The sequence below is a fragment of the Musca autumnalis genome, unplaced genomic scaffold (assembly GCF_047663935.1).
Source record: "Musca autumnalis isolate F117 unplaced genomic scaffold, ASM4766393v1 scaffold_3, whole genome shotgun sequence".
In the NCBI taxonomy this organism is placed as follows: domain Eukaryota; kingdom Metazoa; phylum Arthropoda; class Insecta; order Diptera; family Muscidae; genus Musca; species Musca autumnalis.
This window is the reverse complement of record NW_027411866.1, coordinates 173,790,963-173,814,986: the sequence shown is the minus strand read 5'-3', so window position 1 is coordinate 173,814,986 and position 24,024 is coordinate 173,790,963. Positions and strand designations below refer to the sequence as shown.

General features: G+C 35.3%; 1 protein-coding gene across 8 annotated transcripts in view; it reads right to left on the bottom strand.

The window, feature by feature from the left end:
* Nucleotides 1–8,191: 8,191 nt before the first annotated feature.
* The window catches only part of Sp1 (transcription factor Sp8), a 192,806-nt gene continuing 176,973 nt past the window's right edge, over nt 8,192–24,024 (bottom strand). The window contains exons 1-4 of one of the 8 annotated variants that reach the window (XM_073975797.1): nt 14,699–14,763; nt 10,295–10,358; nt 9,943–10,144; nt 8,192–9,844 (exon numbers count right to left, since the gene is read on the bottom strand). In XM_073975797.1, coding sequence (XP_073831898.1) covers nt 8,407–9,844; nt 9,943–10,144; nt 10,295–10,358; nt 14,699–14,743 — 1,749 coding nt within the window. In that variant the 5' untranslated portion in view covers nt 14,744–14,763 and the 3' untranslated portion in view covers nt 8,192–8,406. Of the gene's footprint in view, nt 9,845–9,942; nt 10,359–14,698; nt 14,884–24,024 lie in introns of those variants that run through there. The other 7 variants (XM_073975798.1, XM_073975795.1, XM_073975796.1 and 4 more) reach the window with 7 other exon arrangements.

Below are 24,024 nucleotides of genomic sequence, written 5' to 3'. Positions count from 1 at the left end.
AGAACTTATATGTCAAACAGGCGAACTATGAAAAACCGGATATAGCGCATCAAAGTTGATAAAATATAGGAACGAGTACATAATTTCTGGTATTATGGTCAGTAACTGGCAAACTATTGGGAGTTGAACCAAGTAGCCTTTCGCAAACATTCTCCAAATAATGTCCTCAGTAATTCTTAAGAACATTCTGAAACTGTAAAACACTTATTTTAGGTTGTTTAGGCGGTATTTCATATCATACTTTCTACAAGACATATTTCAACCAACGTTCACACAGGCTGTTTATTCTCATATTTGAAATTTCAATGTATTGTTGATATACAAGGTGGAGCAAAAGTAATCTTCCTATCAGAAAATGCTATAATTTTTGCTATTGGCCCCTAATGTCAGTTCTGTTTTGACATTTGTATAGTAAACACATGCGAAATACACGTTAAAAAACAATGTTACGCTACACTCCTCCAAAAACCGGAATATTTGTGACTATTTATTTGACTAATAATCGGTCGGTGACTTTGGCACAACGTGAATTTCGTCGCAGACGTTTAGCCGCTCGCCTCGAAGAGACTGGCACAACACGAGATGCTGCCAGCCATGGCAGACCCCGGAGTATCCGTTCTGCAGAGAATATTGTTGCTGTAGCCGAGGATGTCATTGAAGCGCCGTCGACATAGACCAGACGACGTGCCACGCAAATGGGTATCAGTTGACGGTCTTTACAGCGAATTTTGGTACAAGATTTGAGGATGTTTCCGTACAAAGTCCAGACGGTGCATCAGCTGTTAGATGCTGACCGCCAATCGCGTCTGACATACGATCAAGCCATCCTTAATCACTACCAAGAGGAAGATGATTTTTCATCAAAAATAATCATGAGTGATGTGGCGCTCCAGACTTCTTTTTGTGTGCCTTTTGGAGTCTTGGGTTTATGTCAACAAGCCTCAGACTCTTTCAGCTCTTAAAGACAATATCCGCCAAGATTGTGAGGACCTATCGCCGGAAGTTTTGGCCAAAGTGATGGAAAATGCCATAAAAAGGGCTCAAATGACAATAAGATGTGGCGGCGGCCGTTTATCTGATATCATATTCTCGACTTGATGTAAAAAAATTAAAAGACCAAATAAAAATAATCCACAAGAAGAATAAAAGTTTTTCATTTCTTTTTTTAAATTACAGCCAAAAAAAAAGCACAAAATTATTTAAAAAAAAAATTTCAGAGTGGTTTGTACGCGGTAGGTTTCTTTTTATACCCTCCACCATAGTATGGAGGGTATATTAAGTTTGTTTTTCCGTTTGTAACGCATTGAAATACTCATTTGCGACCCTATAAAGTATATATATTCTTGATCAGGGTAAAATTCTAAGTCGATCTGTGCACGTCCGTCCGTCCGTCCGTCCGTCTGTGGTAATCACTCTAGCATCCACAAAAATGGAGCTAGGACGCTGAAATTTTGGGAAAATGCGTCTTTTGTTTGCAGGCAGGTCAAGTTCGATGATGGGCTATATCGGTCCACGTTTTGGTATAGCCCCCATATAACGGTACCCCCCGATTTACGGTATTTTGACGTTTTTAGCTACATTTTCAGACCGATGTAGCTATAATTTGACATTTAGGGTTCTTAAGTGTCAATAAACTTATATAACAAAAGCTGTGGACATAGGTCCACGTTTTGGTATAGCCCTCATATAACGGTACCCCCGATTTACGGTATTTTGCCGTTTTTAGCTACATTTTCAGACCGATTTATCTATAATGTGACATTTAGGGTTATTAAGTGTCAATAAACTTATATAACAAAAGTTGTGGACATAGGTCCACGTTTTGGTATAGCCTCCATATAACGGTACCCCCGATTTACGGTATTTTGACGTTTTTAGCTACATTTTCAGACCGATTTATCTATAATGTGACATTTAGGGTTATTAAGTGTCAATAAACTTATATAACAAAAGTTGTGGACATAGGTCCACGTTCTGGTATAGCCCCCATATAACGGTACCCCCGATTTACGGTACGTTTTTAGCTACATTTTCAGACCGATGTAGCTATATTTTGACATTTAGGGTTCTTAAGTGTCAATAAACTTATATAACAAAAGTTGTGGACATAGGTCCACGTTTTGGTATAGCCCCCCTATAACGGTACCCACCCGATTTACGGTATTTTGACGTTTTTAGCTACATTTTCAGACCGATTTAGCTCTAATTTAACATTTAGGGCTCTTAAGCGTCACTAAACTTATATAACAAAACTTGTGGACATAGGTCCACGTTTTGGTATAGCCCCCATATAACGGTACCCCCGATTTACGCTATTTTGACGTTTTTAGCTACATTTTCAGACCGATTTATCTATAATGTGACATTTAGGGTTATTAAGAGTCAATAAATTTATATAACAAAAGTTGTGGACATAGGTCCACGTTCTGGTATAGCCCCCATATAACTGTACCCCCGATTTACGGTATTTTGACGTTTTTAGCTACATTTTCAGACCGATCTAGCTATAAATTGACATTTAGGGTTCTTAAGTGCCAATAAATATAACAAAACTAGTGGACTATATAACAAAACTAGTGGACATAGATCAATGTTTTGGAATAGCCCCCATATAACGTTACCGCCCGATTTCAGGTATTTTGACTTAATTTAAGTCGCATTTCTAGACCGAATTAGCTATAATTTGATATTTAGGGTTCTTAGTGACCAAAAAACTTATATCCGAAATAATTATGAACGTAGGTCCATGTTTCGGTATAGCCCCATATAACGGTACCTCGGTATAACGGATTTCGGTATTCCCATATAACGGATTTTCGGTATTTTGAGAATTTTACCTACAAGTTTTAACCAAATTATCTGTAATTTGAACATTTGAGATTTGAAATTCTTAGTGGTCACAACACCTGTCCATAAAAAATTGTCAACATAGGTCCATGTTCAATATAGCTCCCATATAACGGTACCTCCCAATTTTCAGTAATTGGCAATTTTAGCTAAAATTTTTAACCGAACTAACTGTAATTTGACTTTTGAAGGTTGTAGTGGTCACCACACATCTGCATCAACAATTTTCAACATAGCCCCAATATAACGATACTTCCCGATTTTCGGTACTTTGAGGATTTTACTTAAAATGTTTAACCGAACGAAGGTCAATGTTTTGGTATAGCCCCAAAACAAACCTCCCGATTTTCCGTACCTTAGCTTTATTTTTTTGACGAACTTTCTGTAATTTGAAATTTAAAAGCCAACAAAAATTGTTCATTTAAGTTTATATTTTCGTATAGCCCACATACCTCCGAACTAGCTGTTAATGACATTTGAAGTTCCCACGTTATGTACCGATTTTCGGTATTTTGAGGATTCTAGCTACAATTTTTAACCGAATTAGGAGTTATTTAACATTAAAGGCTCCCATCAAAAGCTGTCAACATAGGTCCATGTTTTATTATAACCCCTATATAACGGTACCTCCCAATTTCTAGCCCACCAAAAATTGTCAACATACATAGTTAGACATAGGCACCATAAAAAGGGCCTACCGAATGAAACATTTTATGTATGTACATTTTCTGACATTTTAACGTACCCACTTAAAGTTGGGGACAGGAATGAAAACTAATTATTCCATTTTAGTTCAGAATATTTTATGGTGGAGGGTATGAAAAGTTCGGCCCGGCCGAACTTAACGCTTTTTTACTTGTTTTATTTTTGTATCAATCGCCATATATGTTTGATACAGGGATACAAGGTTGAAAAAAAGTATTTTAGCGGAATAATTGTTTTGTACCCTAGACAGACGGCTGCGTTAATTTGCATTAAGATCTGCATTTAATTTTAGCCTGACAGACGACAGTTTCTGCATTTACGAAACAGCTGATTGCTGTTTTGTTGTTGTTTGCACTGTAATTTTTTGTTTTCCTTGTATCTGAGAGCATGAATATGCCTTCTCCCTCATATGACTACTAATACTTTTTTTCGAGGGCTCTGATTTCCGATTTTTCTCAAAATTTCCAGAATTTTTTTTTTAGAAATTTGCCGATTACTCTGATATTTTCCTAGAAACTGGAACGATTTTCTATAAGTTTTTTTTTAAGAATCTCTGCACATTTTCTGAAGAATCTTAAGAATCATTATTCCGAATTCGTTCCGATTTCTTATCGATTTTCTAAAAGATTTTTTTCGGTTGTTGTCAAAAAACAAAATGACTGGTTTTAAAATTCGCATATACAATTTTTATTTTTTTAATATAAATGCAACATATAATAATTCAAGCTAGGGTTTATAGCTTCAACATACTCGTGCACATTTTTCTACTATTAATCACAAAATGATAACAACATTACAAAGGCTGACTTCCGAAACGTTAGTTGCTTTGTAGTCATACATGAAACTAGGGGTTCTTAGATCAAGTGTCCCACTACTGCACTTTCATAAAATTATTCTAGTATGGAGCTCGATCTAATAACCCTTTGTTTCTTGCACGACTACAAAGCAACTGACGTTTTGGAAGTCAGCCAAGGTTTGAAATTAGAATCTTCCATAAATAGAGTGGGGTTTGTTCTGTACAGCACGACACGTGTTGTGTCAATATCAAAGGCGCCAGCGTCAGAATTGTTTCAGAAAATCAGAACTTTTTTTCCAAGTTTTCAAGAATTTCTTTCCGAATTCGGACCGATTTTTTCGGACTGTATTTCACCGAATTTTCCAGATTTTTTTTCCGAATTCTGTCAGAAAATTTAATTTTTCTCCGAATTTTCCACGAATTTACTTCCGAATTCTTCGCGAAACTCTAATATTTTTTAAGAATTTCCTTAGAAAATTCTATCCGAATTCGGTCACCACGTCCATAAGACTTTCGTACCGAATTCGGCATCAGAATCGGACAGTTTTTCAAAAATTCTGTCCGAATTCTAAACGAAAAAAATGTTAGCTGGGGAAATACCTAAATGCACAAATGCTTGTCTGAATGTATGAGTGAAAAAAGCAACAAACAAATTATGTTTTTTGTTTGTTTTTGTTCACGCACAGTGTACGTGAGGGAGAAACGCACATGCAAAGTCAACTCCGTGGGATCGCTGAGTTTACTGTATTTGCAAAGAAGATCAGTCCTGCTTTAAATTCAGTTTGATTTTGTGCATTGAGAATGTGGATAATGCACGAATTAATTTGAATTAAGGTAGTTAATGCAAATTAACGCTGCCTGCCGCCTGTCTACGGTATTAGTCCCAACATATGTTATAAGTAAATCCCCTTCAAACAACTTACAAGCTGATCGATAATTCACAAGTCGCAATATTTTCTTTAAATTAAGATCGTAGCAGGAATATATAGGTCCAATCTCCCGAGTACCGCTTCCAAAAAAATTTAAATTTTTTTCGCTAGACAGTAGCTCATGGCACTTTTGAAATTTGTACTGTATTTTATTCTTTTAGTGCAGACGATATATTTTTTTCCTGTAGAATTCGTAACTTTCTGAGATAATCGCTATTAAATAAAATGCCTGGTGCCCCAATTTTCTTATATCAAATTTGAAGAAAGACCTTATCAGTCGACTTCTTCTTTCTGTTTTCTATAACAAGTAGTCCTTATGATCCTCAGTACACAGTTATAATTTTGTTTTGGGGGATACGATACTGAGAAAGTTACCCCGAGAGTTCGCAAAGCTATACAGTTACTAATTAGAAATGTGAATTGGTAGTTTGTTCGAGCAGTGGGTGTTAGATATGTTAAACTGTGCGTAATTTTTTGTCTTATGGAAAAATAACCATATTCTGACAAGCAGCGAAGTCCAAAAATAAAAAGACACGTGTCCCGGCTTGAGGCGTTGATGTCAAAAAGAATCTTTTAAATAGCCACGTATCTTAATATGTAAAAGAGCTTAGTGATAGATAAGTGAGTGACTGACAGATCTTGAACTTAAAATTTTGAGTGTGGGTTGCTGTAGGTGTGTAGGGGTGAGATAAGGCTGGGTTTTGGATAATTCGTACTAAAAGTATACGAAAGGTAGTGAAATGTGCTTGTACCCGTTGTATTAGGCAATCGGAAATAGTAAGAATTCTTAAATTTGAATCGAGAGTCACTGATGGAGAATAAGAAAGATGTACCAAAGCGTGTTTGGAAATTCGAAATACAATTGTACAAAAAGTTACTAAATTTGTTACCAATTGCCTATTTTGAACTGTTATGGGTACAACCTGAAATATGGTATGGGAATCACCGTTGGGAGTTGGCATTGGTATGAGAAAATGGTTTTGGATATTAGTACTTATGTGTACGAAAAGTACTAAATGATATACAATTTGGTACAATTTGGATTTGGGTGAACCGATTTCCTGAAATTTGAAATTACGATTACTATTACTAAATTTGGTACAATTTTAATTTGGGTCAACTGATAGATCTGGAATCCTGAAATTTGGAATTAAGATTATCCAACAAGATTGTGATAGGGAGGTGGTTTTGAAAATTCGTACTTATATGTATTAAATGGTATTATATTTGGTACATTTTGAATTTGGGTGAACCGAGATTACTGTTGGAGTGTAGGATTGAAATATAGAGGTACTAAATTTGGTACAATTTGGCCTTGACTGAACGGATAGAGATGGAATCCTGAAATATACAATTAAGATTACTATTGGAGTGTAGAATTGAGATATGGAAGTATTTTTGGGAAATTATGCTTATGTGTACGAAAAGTACTAATTGGTACTAGATGGGATAGAGCTGGAATCCTCAATTTTTGGCATAAAGATTACTGTTAGAGTAAAGTACTTGAATGGTACAAAATTTTATATTGGGTGAAGTGAAAATGCTGGAATTTTGTGATTATGCTCAGTGTTGGTGTGTAGGGTTGAGATATGGAGGTTGCTTTGGAAATACATACGTACAATAAGTATACGAAAAGTAGTAAATGGTACTAAATTTTGTGTAGGGTTAGAGCTATAATTACGAAATTTGTTATAGGGTCAGTGTTTGTGTGTAGGGTTGAGAAATGGTTGTGATTTTGAAAATACGTACTATAAAGGTCACTTGTTGTTGGTGTGTGGGCTTGAGATAGCAGGGTGGTTTTGGAAATACGTACAGAATTTAGTACAAATTGTTAATGTGTAAGGTATTTGTCGCTGTTGATGTGTAGTAGTAATGTGGAACGAAGTAAAGCTCTTAGCAAGAAACCAAAGCTCGTGGAGAGAGCTGAAGGAATATTTCTTTCGGCGAAACCAACTATTACTATTACTTCGTGAACTACACACGGCAACTTGAGAAGTGTTTTGATATGCTACATCATTATAGGAGTGGACTGTACTAATTCATTCAGTAGTTTTAAAGAGAAATGTTGATCTCAAAATTGAATTTCAGGAGATTCAGTTAGAGTAGTCAGCAAATCGTTTCCCTCGTCCCAAAAAGCAAGTTTGGTTGGAAATCCCTAATAATATTTTTAATTGTGTATTTTTTTTTGTTTTTTTTTTTTTTGGAAATTTTTATTTTTGCAATAGCAAAAAAGCCAAGAGTTGAACTTTCACCCTACATTGCTCAGCAACCACTTTTTATGGCATTTTTATTTAAGGAAAAAAATATTAATGAAAAAGTACATAAAGGCATTTACGAAATCAGTCAGAATCTAATTTGAAATATTGAAGAGATAGAAAAAATGTAGCCATTCATATCGGTTTACATTTCTTTGTCGACAAAAAATCGAATTATGATCCAATCATAAAGTAATTTAGTGGTTTCTGTCCTAGAAATGACTCAACTTATGAATTATCTAGCCATATAAAAAATATATTTTTCCATATATATTTTTTTGTAAAGGATGAGGTCATTTTTGAAAACTATAGCAGAAATTGGATCTGCAATTTTTGCTTGGAACTTCGTCTAATTTCCAAATTACTCACTTTATAAAAATGCTAAGTTCTTTCGTTGACTAATCGTTCATTCCCGTTTGCAACCCTTTCCTTTTTTTAGATATATTTTACAATTGTAATTTTTACATTTTCTACTATTTTTAAAATTTTTTATTTCATTTCCACATTATTTTATAAAGGATTTAAAAAGTAATTAAAATATTTATAGTACTATTTACAAATATATTTATTTTAAAATTTAATTTTAGCGATCATATAAATTAATTAATTATTTTACTCTTTTGTTTTTAGACATAAAATTAAGTAAATATTGTGCAATATTTTCTTTTTTTTTTTGTTATTAAAAATTTAGTCATTTAAATTCTGTTTTAAGTTTTTTACAAATCCCTCAATTCTCCACCAGGCTCTTGCTACTGCAACTATCTATCTACCACATTTACACATTATCATCAAATAATGCCAGAGTTTGTATGAAATCCTTTATGTAGGAGCCCATTTCCGCTCAGTTACTGAACAGAAAGGGTCCCAGTGAACCTCAAACCATTGGGGGCTTTATGTCGACCAATGTGCTGTGATGATCGAGGACTGGACTGGAGGCGGCCGAATTCGAGCCCAACAAATGATGGTGATGATGATGGGTGTGGGCATGCATATGGGCGTGTGGATGAGATTGCTGTTGTTGTTGCTGCTGCTGTTGTTGTTGCTGTTGATGTAAATGATGTTGTTGGGCCTGTTGATGCTGTTGCTGCTGCTGTTGTTGCTGTTGCTGCTGATGTTGTTGCTGCAATTGCTGATGCTGTTGATGACTAAGCATAACTGGTGAACCACTGGACATGTGATGATGTGGTGACATATGTAAACCCTGACCATGATTTTGCGTGGGGGTACCCGATGACATAGAGTTGGGCGTGCCCGGATGACTATTGCTACCCGAATTACCATTGTTAATGGAGCTGTTCAAACCATTTGAATCACCTGACTGATTGTTGGGTTCTTCAGAGTCACTGCATGATTCAGAGGAGCCCTTCTTAATACCAGTTCCGGTGCCGTTATGGGTTTTTACATGTTTAGCCAAATGATCGCTGCGCATAAAACGTTTATTGCAAACGGGACAGGCAAAACGTTTTTCACCAGTGTGGGTCCTTAAATGTCTTTGCAATTCATCGGAACGTGTAAATCGCTTACCACAGAATAGCCAGTTACACACAAATGGTCTTTCACCGGTGTGCCACCTGAGATGGGCCTTCAAATGGGATGTCTTGCCATAAACCTTACCACAACCCGGTATGTGACAGGAGTGTATATTTTTCTTTCTCAAGTGTACACCAGCTGGTCCCAGGCGTTCTGCCTCCTGGCAATTGGGACAATCACAGGTGGCACGTCCGGCATAACGTCTTTGAGATCTGGATGATGGTGTTGTGGGCGATGATGATTGGGGTGTGGCTGCCGTTGAGGCTGCCGATGGTGAACTGTGTGGCAATGAGAAACCACCCACCCCCTGACTGGGTAACATGCTTTTATAGGTGTCCTGTAGTAAATGTTGGCCCGATCCCAATAAATGAGCAGTATTCGAGAGCGAGTGACTTAAAGCCGAAGAATAATCTGAGCTGGCCGTTGCATAATTGGCCATGGTTGAGTGCATGCCAGCAGCACCGCCCATATCCAGCCAGCTGCCTGCAGCTGCGGCGCTATGCATATCCCACCAACCGGTATTGACACTGGCCGCCTCAGCTGCCTTGTGTGCCTGAGCTGTGACAGCATTAAAAGGCCAATCATAAGGGTGGCGTGAATAGACCGAACCAAATGTGGCTCCCTCCACTTTACCTAGCAATCCTTGGTGCATGTGATGATTGTCACCAACCATGCCACCAGTTGTGCCCGTTGAATTGGGATAAAAGAGATCACTGCCATAGGCTGAGGGTGTGGTGACAGCAGCACACGATGATGTGATGGGACGACTGTAAGGATAAATGCTGAAATTATTTTCTTTATCAATAAACGAAATTCTCAAAAGTAAGAATGTTACAGAAATCTAAAAAATAAAATATATTTTTGTGAGTTTCAAACCTACCTGGCTGTGATGTTGACCATTGTATTGATACCACTGCCAGCCAGACTCCTTGAGGTTAATGCATTACCAGCCGATGAAATGCCACCAATGCCGCCCGATGAATGATTTGTACCCGATGTACCTCCTGATGAGTTTGTCGATGAAGCCGATGATATAGCACAGGGTGAATGTTGTCCCACCGATGCATTTGAACTGCTTGAACCTGTTGAAGTGTTATTGTTGTTGTTATTATTATTGTTATTGTTAGTTGAATTATTCGTTTGTGAATGATGACTGGGCGATGTTGGGCTTTTCTTCCACGGATGAAATCCCTTGCCCACAGCCGCATCTGCTAAAGGTGGTGGTGACTTACTGCTCAATTTATTGCACTGGGCGGCCAACATTGCCAATGGGGTGCCCCTTAAACTGGGGTGGTCCTGCAAAGAGATGAGAAAAAGAAATATCGGTTTTAGTAGGGAATCTTTAAAAATAAAAAAATATTTAAGAATATTTTTTTTTTCAATAAAATGTCGTGGATTCCTTTTATATATTTTAACAATTTAAATATTTATTTTAAAAGTTAAAAAATGGGAAGACTGCAAAAAATGTTTAAAAATTAAAAAATGGAAAACTATTTAGATTTTATATGGATTTAAAGAGGGAAATATGCGTGGATTTTTTAAAGATTTTTGGGTGTAAATAGAAAGAGGCAAATACGCGTGGGTTTTTTTAAAGATTTCTAGATGTACCTAAAGAGGCAAATATGCGTGGATCTAAAGATCTTTAGATGTACCTAAAGAGGCAAATATGCGTGGATTTTTTACAGATTTTTAGATGTACCTTAAGAGGCAAATATGCGTGGATTTTTTAAAGATTTTTAGATGTACCTAAGAGACAAATATGCATGGATTTTTTAAAGATTTTTAGATGTACCTAAAGAGGCAAATATGCGTGGATTTTTTAAAGATTTTTAGGTGAACCTAAAGAGGCAAATATGCGTTGATTTTTTAAAGATTTTTAGGTGAACCTAAAAAGGCAAATGTGCGTGGATTTTTTAAAGATTTTTAGGTGAACCTAAAGAGGCAAATATGCGTGGATTTTTTAAAGATTTTTAGGTGAACCTAAAGAGGCAAATATGCGTGGATTTTTTAAAGATTTTTAGGTGAACCTAAAGAGGCAAATATGCGTGGATTTTTTAAAGATTTTTAGGTGAACCTAAAGAGGCAAATATGCGTGGATTTTTTAAAGATTTTTAGGTGAACCTAAAGAGGCAAATATGCGTGGTTTTTTAAAGATTTTTAGGTGAACCTAAAGAGGCAAATATGCGTGGTTTTTTAAAGATTTTTAGGTGTACCTAAAAAGGCAAATATGCGTGGATTTTTTAAAGATTTTTAGGTGGGCCTAAAGAGGCAAATGTGCGTGGATTTTTTAAATATTTTTAGGTGAACCTAAAGAGGCAAACATTCGTGGATTTTTTAAAGATTTTTAGATGTACCTAAAGAGGCAAATATGCGTGGATCTTTTAAAGATTTTTAGGTGAACCTAAAGAGGCAAATATGCGTGGATTTTTTAAAGATTTTTAGGTGAACCTAAAGAGGCAAATATGCGTGGATTTTTTAAAGATTTTTAGGTGAACCTAAAGAGGCAAATATGCGTGGATTTTTTAAAGATTTTTAGGTGAACCTAAAGAGGCAAATATGCGTGGATTTTTTAAAGATTTTTAGGTGAACCTAAAGAGGCAAATGTGCGTGGATTTTTTAAAGATTTTTAGGTGAACCTAAAGAGGCAAATATGCGTGGATTTTTTAATGATTTTTAAGTGAACCTAAAGAGGCAAATATGCGTGGATTTTTTAAAGATTTTTAGATGTACCTAAAGAGGCAAATATGCGTGGATTTTTTTAAAGATTTTTAGATGTACCTAAAGAGGCAAATATGCGTGGATTTTTTAAAGATTTTTAGGTGAACCTAAAGAGGCAAATATGCGTGGATTTTTTAAAGATTTTTAGATGTACCTAAAGAGGCAAATATGCGTGGATTTTTTTAAAGATTTTTAGATGTACCTAAAGAGGCAAATATGCGTGGATTTTTTAAAGATTTTTAGGTGAACCTAAAGAGGCAAATATGCGTGGATTTTTTAAAGATTTTTAGATGTACCTAAAGAGGCAAATATGCGTGGATTTTTTAAAGATTTTTAGATGTACCTAAAGAGGCAAATATGCGTGGATTTTTTAAAGATTTTTAGATGTACCTAAAGAGGCAAATATGCGTGGATTTTTTAAAGATTTTTAGATGTACCTAAAGAGGCAAATATGCGTGGATTTTTTAAAGATTTTTAGATGTACCTAAAGAGGCAAATATGCGTGGATTTTTTAAAGATTTTTAGATGTACCTAAAGAGGCAAATATGCGTGGATTTTTTAAAGATTTTTAGATGTACCTAAAGAGGCAAATATGCGTGGATTTTTTAAAGATTTTTAGATGTACCTAAAGAGGCAAATATGCGTGGATTTTTTAAAGATTTTTAGATGTACCTAAAGAGGCAAATATGCGTGGATTTTTTAAAGATTTTTAGATGTACCTAAAGAGGCAAATATGCGTGGATTTTTTAAAGATTTTTAGATGTACCTAAAGAGGCAAATATGCGTGGATTTTTTAAAGATTTTTAGATGTACCTAAAGAGGCAAATATGCGTGGATTTTTTAAAGATTTTTAGATGTACCTAAAGAGGCAAATATGCGTGGATTTTTTAAAGATTTTTAGATGTACCTAAAGAGGCAAATATGCGTGGATTTTTTAAAGATTTTTAGATGTACCTAAAGAGGCAAATATGCGTGGATTTTTTAAAGATTTTTAGATGTACCTAAAGAGGCAAATATGCGTGGATTTTTTAAAGATTTTTAGATGTACCTAAAGAGGCAAATATGCGTGGATTTTTTAAAGATTTTTAGATGTACCTAAAGAGGCAATATGCGTGGATTTTTTAAAGATTTTTAGATGTACCTAAAGAGGCAAATATGCGTGGATTTTTTAAAGATTTTTAGGTGAACCTAAAGAGGCAAATATGCGTGGATTTTTTAAAGATTTTTAGGTGAACCTAAAGAGGCAAATATGCGTGGATTTTTTAAAGATTTTTAGATTTACCTAAAGTGGCAAATATGCGTGGATTTTTTAAAGATTTTTAGATTTACCTAAAGTGGCAAATATGCGTGGATTTTTTAAAGATTTTTAGATTTACCTAAAGTGGCAAATATGCGTGGATTTTTAAAGATTTTTAGATTTACCTAAAGTGGCAAATATGCGTGGATTTTTTTAAAGATTTTTAGATTTACCTAAAGTGGCAAATATGCGTGGATTTTTTAAAGATTTTTAGATTTACCTAAAGTGGCAAATATGCGTGGATTTTTTAAAGATTTTTAGATTTACCTAAAGTGGCAAATATGCGTGGATTTTTTAAAGATTTTTAGATTTACCTATAGTGGCAAATATGCGTGGATTTTTTAAAGATTTTTAGATTTACCTAAAGTGGCAAATATGCGTGGATTTTTTAAAGATTTTTAGATTTACCTAAAGTGGCAAATATGCGTGGATTTTTTAAAGATTTTTAGATTTACCTAAAGTGGCAAATATGCGTGGATTTTTTAAAGATTTTTAGATTTACCTAAAGTGGCAAATATGCGTGGATTTTTAAAGATTTTTAGATTTACCTAAAGTGGCAAATATGCGTGGATTTTTTTAAAGATTTTTAGATTTACCTAAAGTGGCAAATATGCGTGGATTTTTTTAAAGATTTTTAGATTTACCTAAAGTGGCAAATATGCGTGGATTTTTTTAAAGATTTTTAGATTTACCTAAAGAGTTATTTATTAAATATTTTTGGGTACACTTAAAGAATCAAACATGCGAGGATTTTTGAAAGATTTTTAGCTACACCTAAGAGGCAAATATGCGTGGATTTTTTAAGAGTTTTAGGTACACCTAAAGAGGTAAATATGCGAGGACTTTTTTAAAGATTTTAGGTACACCTAAAGAGTATAATATGCGTGATTTTTTAAGATTTTAGGTACACCTACAGATTCAAATATGCGATGATTTTTTAAAATTTTAGGTGTGCCTATGTTTGTAATATCAAATATTTACTATCCTCATTCAAAAATATTTCACTTATTTATTTTTTAACTGATCATATGCCATTATTAGCCACTCATGCAATTATACTGACTTTTCAATTTACTCTTAACTTCAGTTGTCATAGTCGGTCCGATCCGTTTAATATATTCCAAAAATATTTGTTTCTTTTTAGAGCTTAAATTCGCAATGATTTTTATCCAATCAAATACTCAATCACTTAATTGAATAACTTCCTTTCCATTTAAAACTTCCAAACCTCGATTTCATTATTACTTGCACATTTTCTCACGTGCATGCTAAGATTATCCGCATAAAAGCCATTGTTCTAAAATTTGTTTGTTGTTTCTTTTGTTTTAAATCATTTCTTAATTAACTCGATTCGCAGAAATTCACAAATTTGTTGGTAAATTCTCACACTTCTTCTTTAGACACTATACACCACAATATTCACAAAAACAAAATTAACCCAAATCAATTTCTTTGGTTTCTTTCTTTTTTCATTAATTTGATTTATTTAATTCTTGTCAATTGTTCTTTGGTGTTGTTGCTGTTTTTGTATAGTTCTTTTGATTTCCCTTTTATGTTGATTTTGTAAAAAGACGTATTTGCCAGAACAGTTGGCGGTTTGTTTTAATTTTATTTTCTTTACCTCTGCCGTCGTCGATGATGTCGTTGTTGATTGAAGCACAACCATTCTCGTTCACAACTCTTTTGTTTCTGGTTCCAATAATTCTTAAAAAAAGGAAGTTATTAGAACACAACAAAGCACCCTTCACAATGAAGCCAACCATCCATCCATTTACATCCATCCACCTATTCACATCAAATTCAGACAAGGGTGAGTATCTGTGGCAAATGGGAGAATGAGCAGCAAAAATACATTTTGGGTATTGTTGGTAAGAGCATGCGTATGAGTACCCATCGGGGAGTAGGAAATAGAGTAAAGATAAAGAAGAAACATATCCCGCAGTGTGGTGTGTACTTGTCTCTTTCTTTTAGGCCGAAACATTACCACCACTACCACAACTACTATGAACTTCAATTCTCTCCATTTGGAAGGGGAAGGGGCGGAGTATTCTTTGGCAGAGCGGAAGCAATCTTAATCCGGCGCTCACTTGTTTTTTGTGTGCGTTCTTTTCTTGTATATTTTGCCGCTTCAACAAAATTAATGTTTCATTTCATTTGAAACAAAATACCACTAACAACCTGGAAAAGCACCTCATGTGGCGTCCATTCGTTCACTAATTCATTCATGTTTAGTGTTCGCACATCATCCTTTTGTTGTACCTTTTCAACATTGATTCTTTTATATCCTGCCGAAGTGATTTGTTTCTTTTTTTGTTCTGATTAGTTTTTTTAACTGATCTAATTTTGAAATTGATGTTTTCGCTTATTTTCAAAGATTTTTTTAATTTGCTGTTTCTTTGGAAGTAAATCCTGCTATGGCTTAACACCATATACACACTTCCACACTGGATTCCTATCAGTTCATTTGTTTTCCATTGAGGAAAACATTTGTTTGATTGTGTCATGTAGCGCCAGATTTGTGATTGGATTAGTTCCCAAAGTAATTTGTTATAGTTTGCCAAACTTTGTGTTGGAATTGCGGATCATGGTTTTATTTGGTATCCAATGGAACATTATCCACAATGAAGTAAAACTAAATCTTGAATTATGTATCTAGGGTATATGCGAAAGTTTGACCTTTGACGGGTAAAGATTGTAGGTATACCTTTTTGAGAACAACAACGAAAAAAATAAGATTTTTATACCTGAAATTATAATTTACTCCAGATCATGTAGTTTTCCATATGGTACCTACGAGTATATTGACAAATATCTGCACTGAAATATTTTTTATTCACTGACATCAAAGTGCATGTAGTGCAGAATTTTGGGATGCTTTGGCGACTAGTCCGTTGTTTACACACCTACGTCAATCTACTTTTAAAAGTCTAGTCAAGATAGACATTGAAATAGCAAAAATTCCTACAAAGCTGAATTTTAGAGGAGATCTAGGATTTATCATTAGAAGCAATGTCCTAAAAGTTCCCATCAATCCCATCTGTGCAAAAACAGTTATACAGAGGCCAAAGGACAAAATTTATGAATGTTTAGGTTTTTGGATTTTTTCTTGAAAACGGTGTTTCTAATGAAAAAGTGCCTAAAGCAAATATTGTAGACAGAAAAATTCTCTACACGCTTTAAAATTTTTCCTAGAGCTAATCATTCTTGAGATATAGCGGTTCTAAAAAACATATCATTTATACGCACTTATAAGAGAAAAACGCACATATTCAGGTGAAACGGCTAAAATAACCGAAGTAAACCTGGTCTGTCCCGCCAAAAAATATATGTTTCGTGGAAGACCACAATTATACATATCTTTTAAAAAAATTCCAATGAGATCGGAGCGTGTTTCGTAGAGTTATTCCATTTTAGAGTAATTTTATGCAAAACAAGTAAAAAGTATATTAAAAGGTACTTGAAGGAATGGACCGAAGTAGTACATTATGGAGGAGGATCTTATTTTGGGAGTCAGTGGGCCATCGTATAACTTTTGGACCAGTATGCCAGGAAGAGTGGACTTGTCCACGGAAACCATAATATCTCCGTAAACAGGACCACAACGAACAGCATCGGAATACATTTCCAAAGGATCTTCGCACAGATCCATTCAACAAATGTTGAACTTTGGGGGGAAGTACCAGAAGTTGTTGACCGGTATTGCCCATCTTTGAACTGAAACTAAGTTTGAACAAAATATGAAAAAAAAAATTGAACCAAATTGGTTGATCAGTTCGATAGTTATCGTGCTCTGCCATAGGGGGTTTTACACCTTTCGGGCTGTTTTCTCAAGAAGTATGGACTTGCCCCTAAAAAAACTTTTACCGTCGTAATTGAGGCAGCCAATGCAAATTGCTTCAGCAAAAAGTGGTTCGAGTGCAGGTCTTAAAGTGAACTTATCCGAAATTTTGTGTGGAAGGTACCGGAAGAAGGGGACAAATATAGTCCATATTCGAACCTGATCTATATCTGGTAGATTTATTAGGATGTGTAAAGTATGGACTAAATCGGTCACTTCCATCAAGAGTTATAGTGCGCACAATTTTTCCGAACATTTTTGAGCTTTTGTGGGGGAGGTACCTGAAGGAGTGGACCGACATGGCTTATCTCCGAATTTAAGGTATGATTGGCCAAAATAATACGAAGACCCAATTTTGGAGCGAATCGGCAGATCCGTTCGAGAGTTATCTTGAACTCCAACCACTACACACGGTATCATAGGGGTTTTTGTTCACCTTTCAGACTATTTTCTCTGCAAGTATGGTCTTGCCCCTGATGAAACTTCTACTATCGTATGGGGGGCAGAGAATACAAGTTATTATTAGAAAAATCAAAGCGATTCGAGAGCAGGTCCTATACTGAACTTTTCCGAAATTTTGTGTGGAAGGTACCCGAAGGAGTGAACCGATAGAGTCTGTATTGGAACCTCATCTATGTCTGGTAGAAATATGACGTTGTGTAAAGTATGGACCAAATCAGTGACTACCTTTAAGAGTTATCGTTCGCACGAAAAGGTGGGGTTTGTTGCGCTAATTACGGAAGTTTCATGGGCGCCGGATCCGGTTCGCCGGTTATTTGACCCGAAAGGCCAGATTACAACCGCGTTAGACCCGGTTCTTCCGAACCGATTACCGCAAAGTGGGTATCGTCTGAAAGCTTATGGAAATACCTAAAACATGGCGTTGTAATTTTAACCGTTGCTCCTCATGATGGTCTTACGCGGCTTACTTCTTGACATGTGTAGTTTGACACTTGTATCGCGATATCTCAAGAATGGTGATTTTACTGAAAACTCATAAAGATCATTCTTGTAGATTATTTGTAAGACTACAACTTTTACTTAAGTCTATTTCTAATAGGTCTTACCGTTTTTCAGAAAAAATTAAAAAAAAAATAAACTGAGTAAGGCCACCAAAAAATTACCTTTGACCCTGAATACTTTTAAGACGTTACTTTTAATGGCAAACCCTAGCTATCCAAACGAAATTCAGCTTTGTGGGAATATGTGATATTTCCCCCTTATACGCATGTTTATTTTTACTGGACTATTTGCATCATTTTCGAATAAATCCAATAGAATCGAAGATATTCGTTTAAGAATAATAAGTTGAATATTTGTCCCACAGAAGATTTTCGCCCATTCAGCTTTGATCCAAAACCAACTATAATACCCTCTCCACATAGTGGATTATGGTGTACAGATGGGTTGTCTAATAACTTTGGTTTTTCAGGTACATTAACGACCATCAGGATTTTTAAATAATGTTTATACTCTCAGCCTTTAGGCTAACGATACGACCAAAAATGTGCCTTATTGAAATAATAGATTTATAACCAAAATATGTTAGGCGAAATCCTTTTCAGATAAAGCGAAGTCGATTTAGCCATATCTGGTGGACTAATGCCCACGATAAGTATCGAACAGATCAACCGATTTTGTGCAAGCTTAGCAAGTCGTAATATGTTGTCCAAAATTGGGTCAAAATTCAAAATCGGCCTCCCCACCTAAAGTTCTACATTTTTCGCTAAAAGGGAGTGTACGAAATCAAAATTAGGTAAATGTTTTGCTCTAAACTTTGCACATCTACAAAACAATTCTGAAAATCGGATTTTGGTATAGCTCCAATATGCATATTTCGCCGATTTCGGCGATATATAAATATATCAAAATCCGATCTGATTTTCAAAAATTTTTTAGAAATCTTTTTTTAGCCACAGTAATGAACTGACAAAGTTTTTTCATAGATTCGACCATAATTGTGCCATTTAGAGAAGTTTGATGAAGTACAGAGTAGAGTAACCCACCGTTATATGGGGGCTACAATAACACGTGGACCTATGTCACTTTGAACCCCAAATGACAAATTATAGCTAATTCGGTCAGAAAATGTAGCTAAAAGCCTCAAAATACCTTAAATAGGGAGGTACCGTTATATGGGGGATATACATACCAAAACGTAGACCTATCTTGACAATTTTTAGTGGAGAAGTTTCTAGTCCATGAAGAACCTCAAATATCAAATTTCAGCTAGGTTGGTCAAAAAATGTTTATAAAATCCTCAATATACCTTACATCGGGTGGTACCGTTATATGGGGGATATACCAAAACGAGGATCTATATAGCTCATCTTCAAACTTGGCCTGCCTATGGAAAAAAGATACTCCGGTGCAAAATTTATCTCAACTATTGCGGACGCTAGAGTGATTACAACAGACGGACATGGCTAGATCGTCTTAGAATTTTATCCTGATCAAGAATATATATACTTTATAGGGTCGCAAATGATTAGTTAGATGTGTTACAGAACAAGTTAAAAAGTATCAGTCAGCTTGGCCGACAGAGATATACCATCAAGTAGCACAAAATACTTATAATATTTATATAATACGAAATACAACGTTTGGACGAAATCAGTTTTTCCCTTCGAGTGTTATCTTACGTACTCCCCAGTTTATAAGGTGGCGGCTGGTACTTGTCCCCGAAAAAAACTTTTACCGTAGTATAGAGGAAAGTGAATACAAGTTGTAGCAACAATAATCAAAGCGATTGGAAGGCCAAAATGTGGACCGATTCGGCTGATCCGTTCGAGAGTTACCGTACTCTCCAGCCACTACACAATGGGGGCCAAAGGGGTTTTTCAAAGCTGTTGGATCATTTTCTGAGGAAGTATAGACTTGCCTCTGAAAAAACGTGTACTGTAGTAATGGTGGCAGCGAATACAAGTTGTTACAAAAAGTAGCATAACGCATCGAGAGCAGGCCTTAAACTACAGTTATTCCAAATTTTGTGTGGGAGGTACTCCAAGAAGTGGACCTATATAGTCCATATTCGAACCTGACCAAGGTACCGTAAAGATATTACGATATGAAAACTATTTAGCAAATCAGTTGCCGCCTTCGAGAGTTATTATGCGCACCATATAGGCCAAAATCTACAATACAAAGTAAATATGAGAAAAGAAAATATGAAGAAATATGAAATAGAAAGAAATATGAAATAAGTCCTCGCGATAAAATACATAGCTTCGGCAAATACCATTAAACTAAATCGCAGAAGCACTGTTCGAGATATAGCCATAAAGTGGTCTGAAGCAATTGGAAAGCCCTTAGAACGCGAGCGGACCCGACTGCATATAAAAAGGTTATAATTTCTATAAAGTAAGTTAAAGATTAAGCCGGTATTTCGAAATCAACCTGATAATTTATATAATTTTTTATGCCAAGGAAAAGGCAGTGCTTACAGAGCTTAAAATGAAATAAACGCCTATTATGGACTAAAAAAAAGAAGATTTTGAGTACAACGGCAATGGGACAGCATTATCTTTAATGACGAATCCAAGTTTGATATATGTCTGTTTTGGTGATGTAAGAAAAAGGGTAGTACGTAAAAGCGCCGAGGCATACTATAAAAACTGCTTAAAACGTACAGTAAAGTTTTCAGTTAGCGTTATGGTATAGGGATGTATGCCTTAAAAAGGTGTTGCTCAGCTCCATTTCATAGACGGAATCGTAAATGCAGAAAAATATATAAAAATCTAGGAAGAAAATCTGATACCATCTGTATCGAAATTAGCAGACTATGGGGAATACAAATTCTAACAGGATGGTGTTTTTCCGATACTGCTAAAAATACGAAAAAGTAGCTTGAAGAAAATGGAATCAAGGTCCTGGATTGGCCATCCTCTTGTTCAGACCTTAATCCAACAGAAAATTTGTGGGCTATTATGAAAAGAGAGCTTTGAAATGAACTCCAACGGACTGTTAACGGGTTACAGTCCAAAATTCAGAAAATTTGGGACTAGATAACCCGAGAAGATTGTCAAAAGCTAGTCAGTACCATGCCAAAGTGGGTCGAGACCGTTGTAAAAAACAATGATGGCGTAACATAATTCTAACAATGATAATTGGTGACTGTACGAATTAATAGTGGTCACAATAGTTTTTTTTAAAATAATAAACTTTCGTTTTTGTTGGTTTCATAAAAGGACCTATTTTTAATATGTATTTTTATTAATATATGTCTAAAGAGAATAAAATTATCTTTAAGAATAATAAAAATTTGTTTGTGTAGTCATTATAGTTCTGAAGATATGCATATTTTAATATCACCTTGTTGAAAAATGCTATGTGTACGAATTAACAGTGGTTAGGGCTCGTATTGTCTCAGGAAGTATGGACTTGCCCCTAATAAAACTTGTACTGCCGTAATAAGGACAGTAAATACAAGTTGTTACAACAAAAATCAAAGCGATTCGAAGGCGATTCCGATTCCGAAAATTTGTATGGATTGGAACCCCATCTAAGTCTGGTAGAAATTTCACGATGTGCAAAGTATGGACCAAATCGGTTACTCCCTTCAATAGTTATCGTGTGCACAAATTTTCCGAACATTTTCGAACATTTGTGGGGGAGGTATCGGAAGGAGTGGGCCGATATAACCCATCTTCGAACTTAAACTAAGTTTGAACAAAATATTACGAAACGAAACTTTGGGCCAAATCGGTTCATCCGTTCGACAGACAGACAGACGGACAGACGGAGGTACATTGCTAAATCGACTCCAAATTGTCTGAAACGGATGGGATCCAGGGTTTAAATGCCAGCATCTAAAAGCAATAGCATTAGCTGTACACTTCAACTGCTACACAATATTCACACACACGGTTAAATAAGCAACCGAACGCATATTTATTTTTGTACATTTTTGCTTATTTTGTTTTTTTACGCCTAATCTTTTTTTCGTTAGACATAATCGACAACCACGCTACATATTTAGCAGTCGGTTGACCATTCGTCGCTGCGAATTTGCCAACGATGGTGTTTTTAGTAATTAGGGTTGCCAAAGCAGTAATAAAAAAGGTGTCATTTAATGTCAAAATGCCCCCATCCATATGGTAGAACCTAAAGAATACTAATTATTATTGTTTAAAAATAAAAAAATATTTTTTGAACGTCTTCACCAAAAATTTACATGTCCTTTGAACGAAAAAGTGAAATTAATTATATCGTGATTTTTAATGCATTACACTGGTAACCCTGATCTCAAAAACAATTGTTGGCTGAAAACATGGCTAAGTAGCTGAAACTTTGTTGCTTATTCTCTTTTTTGATATGTGTTGATCATGTGCGCTGCAAAATATGAGTATGCGTGCCCGATGCTATTTTATTAAAGCGATAATATCAAATAGCATCAGCATCGCTAGCAATATTTTTGTGAAATTTTTTGCTACATGTTGCCGTTGTTCATTGTTGCTAAACATATTTCGAACAAATTTTAGCAGGCAAAGCTGCAAATATTCGGTGCTTTTGCTAATATGGCGTTAGCATTTTAAACCCTGATGGGATCTAAAACCATCATTTCGATGAGGCACATTTTGCATTTACGTTAAGAGCAACCTAAGAAGATTCAAGAGGTGACATCCAGTAAAAGCAACGATTTCGGGGGGTTTGTCCGCCGGTATAACCATCAGCCCATATTTCTTCAAAACTTACCAGTCGAAAATTGGACTCTACGGACAGATCGCCTAAGACGTTGACGCGGCCAATATTTGATAGACATAAACGTAAAAAAATAAATACCGAGGAATGTTCTTTAAAATAATAATAAACATTTCCATTCAATTAGATTTTTCTGTATTTTTTCTTAGAAAAAGTTAGGTATTTTTTCTTACAAAAAGTTAGGAACCTCTAGTTGGATCACCCTTTATATACTTGGAAAATTTTATAAAGCTCTCAGATGATAATTAACCCCAAACATTTAGTACAAGCTTCCCAAAAAAGAAAATGTTTATTAGCGTTACAATTTAATTCTTTCATATATATTATTTTCTTGGAATTGTAAAAATTAAGATACCAGATTAAGTTAATCCTCATAATCATTTTTGCATCTACAAAATAATTTTAATACTCATCGCATTATTCGCATCATGAGTACGTACAACCTACAAAAATATACAACAAATCCATTTTAATTACAATTTTACCTCCTAGCAAAACGGAAGGATTTTTTCAAGTAGTCAAATAGTTATAAAACTAATTTAAATTGTTACGGTATTTAAACTGCCCCATGAAGAGTCAAACCTTTAAACAGAAGTTTTTTTTGAGATTTTTGCCACCGCTGATAAGGGAACACAAGTCAGTCCGCTACTACTTTCAATTCTTTTGTTGCGAATGAAGAACAATGGAAATTGCACTTGTTAAAATTAAACAGCATTCGTCACGCTGCACTTGCAAAAACAAGTGCAACATTTATGTTAGGCTGTTAGGGTCATGTAACAAAACACACGATACAAAGAACAAGTGCAATTTCCAATTGTTGGACAAAAAAAACAAGAAAGGTCGCCTTATGATGACCAACTATTGTCTTCTATTGTTTGAGGGAGAATGTAGGACAAAAGACCAAGGACCATCACTAACATTTGCTACCATCCTAAAACAGTTAGTGCTGCCCTATAACTGTTGCTGCTGCTAGTTTGAAGTTGATTTGTAACAGTGCACTTAGTATTGTTGTTGTTGTTCATTTGTATGCTAACGCCGCTGTTTGACTCCTTGTTGATTTTATTGCCCGCCACTGGACACCACACAATGTGATATGAAAGATAGGCGCTATAAAGCAATGCAGAGCAATGTGGGCATTCATATCGATGGTATCGTGTTGTTGTATCAGTGTTACTCGGCAGGTTAAGCACACCTCAACGTTAAGATAGCGGCAATAGGTCATAAAGAACATCAATAGGCGGTGTCATAATTTTCACAGCAGGTGTCATTGTTAATGATTTCATATACAAATTTACTAACAGCAGCAACAACAACAAAAATCCACACATACAATCCACGCATACAATATCCTCTTCATCTCTACATGGAGTTACCTTTACTTTGACTTACTACCGGCACTGCAATCAAAC